At 42.4% G+C, this 9,853-nt stretch overlaps 1 protein-coding gene across 1 annotated transcript; it reads left to right on the top strand.

Moving 5' to 3' along the window:
- The first annotated feature begins 1,921 nt into the window (after positions 1-1,921).
- On the top strand, positions 1,922-8,319 carry LOC118770722 (probable polypeptide N-acetylgalactosaminyltransferase 8). The gene is made up of 11 exons (XM_036518488.1): positions 1,922-2,093; positions 2,823-3,066; positions 3,345-3,511; positions 3,692-3,875; positions 4,154-4,351; positions 5,520-5,634; positions 6,311-6,496; positions 6,764-6,901; positions 7,182-7,277; positions 7,779-7,946; positions 8,185-8,319. Exons 1-11 carry the CDS (start codon positions 1,922-1,924, stop codon positions 8,317-8,319), a joined length of 1,803 nt encoding a protein of 600 aa, XP_036374381.1.
- Positions 8,320-9,853: the final 1,534 nt, after the last annotated feature.

The following is a 9,853-nucleotide window of genomic DNA, read 5'->3' as shown; positions in this document are numbered from 1 at the left end:
AATGCAGCTGGGGAGACCTGAGAGGCAATTTGTGTGGTACATATCTATAAAGCCATAAGATACAAAATAAAGTCCACCTGTACCTGAAGGAATTATTCCCATCTGAAGGATACTCAAAAACAGAAAATGTGGTCACCAACTCCCCATCTTAACAAAGTATGGAGGGATATAAAACACAGAACATAACAAAGGTGCATCAAGCGAGCGGACCCACAGACCCCGATGAGCTGTTACTGAACTCACTTTGACCAGTGGTTGGCGTTTATACTAAATGAGAAAATTCAGAGAAACTGAAAACGTAAAACTTTGTCTCAAAGATCTCACTGTTGTAGTGGTGCTGATCTCATACAGGCCTCACTGGGCTCCCGAGGCCTTTTTTTTTGTTGTTGTTGCTCTTTGTAATGTCTGAACTCAGAGCTGCCAGTGGCACACAATGAAAGGACTGCGCTGTGATCTTGGTGTCAATTTTTTGGAAACAGAAAAGAGATGTCACTGAAAAGTAGCATTGGTCTTTTGGACTGTCGTGTCCCAGCGTGTCCCAGGATCAACTGGTGTACTTCTACTACCTTTAATCTCCTGCCATCAGCTGTGTCTGGTTTTTATTTCCTCAAAATGAATGCATTGTTATAATGGTGTAAAAATATTAAATATCCAAATGACACAACAATTATGATCATCGGTCAATTTTTCTGTTAATGTATTTACAAGTTCAATGTTAATTTTTGAAGAGGTTCAGACTACTGGTAGTGTATGTGAAGAGAAAAGAAATTCTTGCTCTCAGACTGATTGCTGCCTGGGATAATGTGCACAAAAGAATTTTGAGCTAAACTAAGTACATGGCTGCCTATGCAGTGTTTATGATCAAAGCAAAACATATGCATGCAAACAGTAGCAATATATTTGAATAAACAAACCATTAACAAACCAATACAGTAATGAAACAAAGCCATCAGTTGGAGGCTGGAGATGCATTTGATAACAAAGTAGCATAAGCTGCTAAGATACCACCACCTCTTTTCACTAGCATGGTATACACACACACATGTGCACGAGCACACACACACACACACAAATATTACTTCATAGAGAACAGGTTGCTCATCACAGCAGGCCAGAGTCGGCGACAAGAAAGCAGGAGGGTAAAAAGAACTGCTGCCCACACAGTGAAATTAGTCGTAAATATGCACAGCAATCAATCCAGAGATAAGTACACACGAGGGTTACGCACACGCATAGCCCTTATCACAACAATATAAACACCATAAACTTGTGAATTACTAGTACCTGTTACCCTGACCCACAGTCTCCATTCTTCAAGCACCCACTCATTCTTTACGTGACAACCGAACCTCAGCGCTGATGATCCCCATTTCTTTTCCTTGGTGACGTCATTCATTGTTCGTGCGTCATGTATCCCCTCTACGTTCACCAGCATCGTTGTGCGGCTTTTAAGTGTTCGTTGAATGCTCGTTATTTATAAATAATACCCCGAAGTACGGGTAAAAGCATGGCAGCAATTTTGCAAATATAGCTATGATGCATCATTTTCGAAAATGGGGCAAAAACACTCTTTGTGCACTTTGAAACCATTAGCCTACACAGCTATCAATGACATTAAACACCAACCAATGGAACAAAGTCTGTTGCCGTTATACTGTACCTGAGTACAAGGTAGGTGAATAACGTGCATTCGCACTTGTCTGCACTGGGGAGCCTTGCCAATGGCTGTGTTTGTGATTATTTTGGACGAATGGTTGTTTCCTGGACCTACCTAGCTACTATTTCTTTTTGTTTATCATGCGGGGTTAAGTTTAACCAGGTATGCCGGGCTCACCTTTCTAATCAGTTACACCCAGACCGCGCCCTCAACTCAAGACGACTAAATGACACCGACAGTCCCGTACAGCGGTGAAGGAGCACGATGAGGGCCAGCTTGCTTCGTGTGCCAGCGGCTCTGCTGGCGGCCGCACTGGCTGCGTGGTACTTGATGTCAATCAAGCGAGAGATGCAGCGCATTTGCGAGAGCAACGAGGCTTGGAGTCAGGAGATCCTAAATCGCCTACAGAAGGTGCAGTCTCACGTGAGCTACTTGGGTGAGTTTTCCCCTGAGTTAACCCATCAATTTCATATCACGAGTGAGCTGTGAAACGCCTATGGAATCCCAAAGCTACACTTTGCGTAAAACGGACACGCAATAACAGGTACATTGTAACGACGTCTGGAAATGACATTACTGCAATTCGTGGAGTTTACCTCAAATGATTAAAAATAGTTTGCTTTTGTGGGTAAACAAGGAGTAACATTTTAACATTAATTCTTTGGGGTTCTTGTGAAACTAACTTTACTTTCACTTTAATATAGGCATACACTTATGTTCTGTTGTGCTGGGAGTCGCTCTGGATAGAGCGCATGCTAAATGCATGTAATGTAATGTAAAGGGATTCTAAAATAACAAAACGTTTCCTTGCCCGTGCAATTTCTAATACTGTTCGCTCCTTGAATTAAAATTGTTTCACTCAGAGCGCACAGCACACACCGAACATCCCCTTCATTGTCCTTTTTGAACTTTGCGCACATCTGTCTTTATTAGAAAACTTAAATAACGCTGCTGGTGGTCAGGCTGGTCAGAGAATAATGATTGGCTGGGGAGGAATGCAGGGTGCACAGGTTGTATGCTGATTCACATCCCAAATGTTCTTTCTACAGCAAAATCTAGTAAGCTTGTTCATCATGAAGAAGGTCAAACTAAGAGTGATTCGAGGGTAAAGATGGAGAAGAAGATGGTGAAGAAGCTGCATCCTTTTTGTGAATTTTCTCCACAGTAAAATCCATGAATGTTGTTGATCATGGACAAGGCCAGCCTGAGGGGGATACGGAGGTAAAGATGGAGAAGAAGGTGGTGAAGAAGCTAAATCCAAATTCAGCACTCTTCAGAAACTGGGGAGACCAGCTGTCTGAGGAGGAGCAGAAAGAGGCAGAGGCACTGTTTCAGCGATATGGATACAATGCCTTCCTGAGCGACAGGCTGCCCCTGAACAGAAAGATCCCAGACACGAGAGACAAAAGGTGAGGTCGTCTGCTCCTTTTATCGGTGAACTGAAATTCAACACAATGCAGCAGGCCAATGTAGGAGTTTCCTCTGTCACAATTTCATATATGAAAATGCCAAAATGCGACATTTAGGATTATTACATTTTGAAAAAAAATAATCAAGATGACTTGAGTAGACATGAGCTGTTAATAAAGAGTGAACACTTATGTGAACTAGGTTTGAGTGCATGCAGCTCAAATGCAGTGCTATTTTATTTTATGTTAATGTATGCTCACCACCCTACTCCCTCCAGATGCTTGGAGAGAAAGTATCCAGAGGACCTGCCTACAATCAGCGTGGTTTTGATCTACCTGGATGAGGCCCTGTCTATCATCAAGAGAGCCATTCGCAGTATCATCGATAAGACACCTGCTCATCTGCTGAAGGACATCATACTGGTGGATGACAACAGTTCACATGGTTTGTTAAGTGGACAAGTTAGGCCAGTTATCTGGTATTAGTCTTAGCAGATGACCATGAACTGTGCACTGTGCTGATTTAAGTGAAGGTGATTCTTCATAGATGCTACTGGGTTTGAAACCCATCCAGCTGGGCCCTCCTGTGCAACCATGTCTATTTTGATACATCTCTCAAACCCAGAGGATCTGAAGGACAAGCTGGACGCCTACATCAGCTCCATCCATGAAGAGCGGCCTGGTCTGGTGAGGAGGGTGAGACACCAAGAGCAGATGGGTCTGACACAAGCCCGCATCTCAGGGTGGGAGGCTGCTACAGGGGATGTGGTGGCCATCTTGGACGCTCACATAGAGGTCCATGCGCAATGGTAAGTGGAGCTTTTTTTATTGACCATGGCTATATTTTTTCCATATGTGCTAATTTGTTTTGTAGCATCAATTTTTTTTCTGAAGGAGAAAGTTCTTGGGATTTAATGATTCTTACCCTTTGTTTCTACTCCTGATGAATCAGTTTGCAAAAGGTTGCAGAATGAAGTACAGGCAAAATAAGACAAAATAGAAACAAGTCCACTAATCTGATTAATGGCTGTTTGGTTGTGAGCAAAACATGTTGAAGGGGTACTGGTTTCCTTCTGTGGATCTACAGGGCGGAGCCACTGCTGGCTCGGATTAAGGCGGACCGCACCGTGGTGGTGAGCCCGGTGTTTGACAAAGTGAATTTCGATGACCTGAAGGTGACTCACTACTTTTCGTCTGCGCATGGCTTTGATTGGCGACTGTGGTGTTTGTACGAGGTATTCAGACCTGAGTGGTACAGACTCAATGATGAGTCACAGCCAGGGAAGTAAGTGACCTCCACTTTAACCTGCCTTGAAGATTAAGCCCCGTCCTTTTATGTGTGACATGATATTTTGGAAACACAATGAGCACAGGGGAGACAGCACTGTGATTTTGAAGATTTTACGTTACCATGGTAGCACGCATTTCATCAAATGTTTGATAACGGTTATCAATTCAGAAATTATAGAGGAATTTAAGTGTTATGTCAGGTGGATGTAGGCAAATATAAGATATATTCATCAATTGAACTTCTGGGAAACTGTTATTATTGCAATGCTTCCAAAACCTGGTTTTCTGTCCAGCTTTCAATTTGGCTGTAGCTGTTTAACATCATGGTATCAGTTAGACAGGGGTTGCTACCAGGGAAGTAAGCGATGCAGGTACAAACGCACACGTGCACACATGCACACACACACACACACACACGTGCACACAAACAACCACACACACACACACACACACACACACACACACACAGGTAAAGTAAGTAAAGACACAAAGATAACTCTTCTTGAAAAATGTGGGGAAAAAAACCAAAACAAAACAAAAATGGAGCATTGCACAAAACGAAGTGTGGATTACAAGGCATTCTTGTTAAAGAACTTCTTTTAAGAAAGCATTTATTGTATTGTATATCTGTGTTGGAAAAGTAGACGATTAAAAGAAACAAGGAATCACAAGATGGGGGGGTCTTCTGTTCCTGCTGAAATCCTTGTGGGATGATCCGTGTGGCTGTGTGGCATGGGTTGCAAGTAGCAAGGCTGTTACATTACATTATTGTCATTTAGCAGACACTTTTATCCAGAGGGACTTACACAGGTTACAATTTTTACGTTATCTATTCATATAGCTGGATACTTGCAGAGGCAATTGTGGGTTAAATACCTATCCCCCAGCAAGGAATCAAGCCAACAACCGTTTGGTTATGAGCCCTGCTCCTTACCACCATGCTACGTGGCCACCCGTTCATTTGCTTTTGCACACACAGGCATTTTCCATTTGCTAGTAAATACAATGTTTAATATATTAAATGAGGAATTCCTTTAAGTGATAAATCAAATTCATTGAGAGCTCAACTGTAAGGACACAAGCTGTGTCCTGAGACTCAGGTTTGAGAAATGTAGTGCTATGTGTGCAGATATTAACTCTCCATCGTCCCCTCTGTTTGGCAGGAGTCCTTCCATCATGGGCATACTTGTGGCTGATCGAAATTTCTTTGGGGAAATCGGAGTCTTGGACAGTGGGATGAAAATCTATGGTGGTGAAAATGTGGAGCTGGGAGTTCGTGTAAGTGAAAACTCGATATTTAAACTAAATGGCCACTGAGGTTTTGCTGCAAATGTTTGGGAAATGCATCCTGGGAAATACATATCTAAGTACCTTGGGTATCAAAATATATAGAGACTGTAGGGTATGTATTTAGAAAATGCGTGTAATGGAAAGGGCGGCAGTGTAGCATAGAAGTTAAGGCGCAGGACTCGTAACCGAAAGGTTGCCAGTTCGATCCCCGCTGGGACACTGCTGCTGTACCCTTGGGCAAGGTACTTAACCCACAATTGCCTCAGTAAATATCCAGCTGTATAAATGGATAACATTGTAAAGAACTGTAACCTATGTAAGTCGCTTTGGATAATAAGTGTCTGCTAAATGAATAAATGTAAATGTAAATTCAGACCATGGTGTCATATTAACCTTGTAAGTCACTGGATAAGAGCTTATCTTGAATAAAGATAATAATAAAAATAATAAAATTGGGGCCCTGGATGGCGGAATGAAAATCTATGGTGATGAGAATGTGGAGCTAGGAGTTCGTGTAAGTGAAGTTTGATTTATTTTAAATGAAATGGTCACTGATGTCTCATTGCAAACACCTAGGAAATACAGTATCAAACAAAACTTTAAAGTTCATGCTAAATAATGGAAAAGTGATATACTTTTGAACTTAATCTTTTGTTACTCACAGGTGTGGCTGTGTGGGGGCAGTATAGAGATAGTGCCGTGCTCCAGGATTGCCCACATTGAGAGAAGCCATAAACCCTACCTACCCGACCTCAGTATCACCATGAAGAGGAACGCTCTACGGGTGGCTGAGGTCTGGATGGATGAGTACAAACACCATGTCAACATCGCCTGGAATCTTCCTCCTAAGGTACACGGGGATATGTAGCTTACTAGCGACTTACAAGTGGAGCAGAGGACAACACAAGCAACACTGTTAGAAGCACTGAATGACCAAGTTTCAATAGCTGGCTAGACAAGGTACAAGCTAGCTGGTAGAGATACGAGTGCTTGAATCCATAGATTTAATTTTTTATATAAGGAAAACACAGTTTAAGATATATGGTAAAGACACTGAATCCATTTTTGTTCTCTTGTACACCCTTTTTGTGGCTTGTCCTCCTGTCTCCTTTCTCAGGATCATGGGATTGATATTGGGGACGTGTCAGAGAGAAAAAAACTCAGAGAGAAGCTGAAGTGTAAGCCCTTCAAATGGTACCTGGACAACGTGTATCCCCAGCTAGACACCTGGGATGACCTTGTCGCCTATGGCGCTGTGAGTAAACCTGTGTTTACTCCGATCCTCTCCCACTTTCCAGATGAATTGAATGGTTATTTCGGCTGCTGTCTGCTTACCTATTTGTGTTTTTGCACTTTTATTGTATCTTTTATTCATTCGTAAGTTGCCTTGTGAAGGCGTTTAGATGATTATGATCGACAGACATTTATAGAAATATCTGTATGTCCGTGTTAAACTACAATCATTGGTACAAATGCATTCAAAGAGTCACACGTATACTTTCATTTTACTGCGACTTGTCTAATACTGTAAACAGATGGTTAATAACCTCACGGAGGACGCCTGTATTGACCAAGGGCCTGTTCCTGGAAATGTTCCTATTCTGTACGGATGCCACTTCTTTTCCACACAGGTTGGTGTGTTTGTATGTTTGCTATTACCCACCGGTTAGTAAGTGTATGTTTTATATAATTTATTTACCTGTCCAATGTTGTATTCTGACTGACCTGGAATTCTACATTTTTAAACATGTACCTCATTTAGGCAGCTGAATTTTTCCTGGAACAAGTTAGGCGCTTTCACTGGGGTTCTGCATTCAGGATACAGCAGTGGGGTCAAACAGAATTTAGCCATCTAATCATGCCCCCTATAGCTGATAGATGACACAGTCCCTTACAATCCCTACCCATTGTGATACTCTGGGCCACCATTGCAAAAGATTATTCAACCCTGAGTCGACCTGCCAGGTTTAATTTATACATTTGAATGTTTGATCCTCGTGCCGGTACTGTAGTCCCCATTTCTGACTGTTTCATTAGAAATTAGTTGGATTGTACATCCACGTTTTGTGGATGAGATCAAAATTAACGTGCTTAAACAAAGCTTAGATTTTTCTCTACTAATTTCTATGTAGCTCTGTTACTACCGCACAGGTGGACAGATCTACATCGGAGGCATCACGTCTCACAAGTACGACGACAATCGCTGCCTGGTGGATCCTGGCACTGGCAGTACACCTGGGCTATACGAGTGTAAAGAGGCCAAGGAGAAAGGATTCCACATGCACTGGGACTTCAAACAGGTGAGGAAAAAGTTTATCGTCATCATCACATATCACAACTCTTATGTGATAATTATTAAATGTTTGCTTCTGCCATTTTCATCTAGATACTGAAATGGCGCTATGAGGGTGTTCTGTCCATTGCAACATACTAATTTCTGTGGAGCAGTTATTTGTGAATGGAGAAGAAGCAGGAAGGACGAGCACGATTCCTTGGGGGACTTCCTTGTGCATTGATACATTTGTGTTGCTTTTGCAGGGACAGGCTATAAAGAACAGAGACACACAGAGATGTCTGGAGGTAGCCAAAGAGGGACACACCTACTATCAGCTTATCATCCAAAAGTGCAGTGGGCAAGGCTGGAGAATACAGCACGTGATTAAAGATTTCTGAAATGCAGATGGACAGAGAGGCAAACCAATTTGTGTTGGATGTAGCTGGAAAGATTTGCAGTTCAAGAGGAAGTTTATCATCGCCTGAAAGAACCAATCCCCACTCCCACTGTCAGGAATGCAGCTGCTGCTTCCTGGGTTGGCCACCGGACAGTCGCGTAATTTCGTCATGTTCTCTACGCCCCATTTAGTTCACGTGTTTCACCTGTGTTGATTAGTTATTGTTTGCATTTGTGTTCACTGCTATTTAAGTTTTGCCCTTTGTCTATGTGCTTGCTCAGTCTTCAGTTTCCATATTTTGCCTGTGTACCGTCATCCAAGCCATTTGGTTTTTGAGAGTCTCCAATAAGAAATAAAAATGAAGATCTTTATTTTTGAACTGACCCTGCTGAGCCTCGAGTCCTCTCTGCATTTGGGTCCACTCTGCGCTTCATAACACCCGCCTGGCAGTAAACTGTAGAAGTGCACAGCATCTTTTCAGTTCGATAGGAAGCATAGCAAACTTGGCCGGCAAGTCATGTTATTTGATTACTGTGGAGCATAAAGGAAATTCCATCACCATTTATACTGTATTATGAGATAACATGTATCGGGGGGGTGGGGGGGGGGGTGGGGGGGGGGGGGCTCTAACAGAAGTGTAAACAAAGAGTATAGTACTCTTAGGCATGGTGTATTATGGGTACACAAGGGTATGCAAGTAGTGTGCAGTGCAGTCAAAGTGTGAACAGTTTTGAAACATGGTTATGACCCTGCGTGTGAGAGTGAAAATTAATTTCTAGCTAGTTCTTTCCAATGCTGTGTGCTCTGTGCATTTCTGGACAGATTGCACTGAGAACAAGGTACAATTCAGCACTGGATTGGCCAGAAAATTGATCCTGAAGCAAGGAGCAGTGTTAATCTTAACCTTAAATGTCTGGGGTGGTAGTGTAACGTAGTGGTTAAGGAGCAGGACTTATAACCCAAAGGTTGCCAGTTCGATTCCCTGCTGGGGCATTGCTGCTGTCCCCATGGGCAAGGTACTTAATTGCCCTAGTAAATATCCAGCTGTATAAATGGATAACATTGAGAGTCTCCTAAATACCAATAATGTAATGTCTGCACAACCAAGAAAGAAGTGCTGTCGTCCATCAACAGTTAAGAGTGCCAATTTGATCACACTGTAACAGCTGGGTATCAAATGCAGCCATCAATGAAGACGCAGATAGCTAGCCACAGTTTTCATAAAAGAAGAAATGCCTTATCTGAACCTAAGCCAGTAAGTGTGCCTATATTTCATAGCTAAATGAATCCAGCTGTGGATCCTGAGGAGCAAGATTAGGGGCAGACACAGTGCAAAGCCACCTAGAGGAGGCTATACAGGAGGAGCAGCTATGACAGTGGGAAAAAAAACACATTTTTGACTATCACAAAGTTCAACATCTTTAATAGCCATCTCAACGAAGTCACAAAATCAGTCATTTGTAATGTAAATCAGTCAACATCGGGTCATTTTAAAACATTTCATGAGACTCATCAGGTTAAAGTGGAAGAGATTT

This window comes from Megalops cyprinoides, chromosome 23 (assembly GCF_013368585.1).
Source record: "Megalops cyprinoides isolate fMegCyp1 chromosome 23, fMegCyp1.pri, whole genome shotgun sequence".
Taxonomy (NCBI): Eukaryota; Metazoa; Chordata; class Actinopteri; order Elopiformes; family Megalopidae; genus Megalops; species Megalops cyprinoides.
This window is presented reverse-complemented; position numbering and strand designations above follow the sequence as displayed.

Bases quoted from the DNA above. Each gene is read 5' to 3' on its own strand.
- LOC118770722 (XM_036518488.1), top strand. From the start codon at position 1,922: ATGAGGGCCAGCTTGCTTCGTGTGCCAGCGGCTCTGCTGGCGGCCGCA. The intron at 5,635-6,310 runs GTAAGTGAAAAC...TGTTACTCACAG, and splicing joins ATGTGGAGCTGGGAGTTCGT to GTGTGGCTGTGTGGGGGCAG. The intron at 6,902-7,181 runs GTGAGTAAACCT...TACTGTAAACAG, and splicing joins ACCTTGTCGCCTATGGCGCT to ATGGTTAATAACCTCACGGA.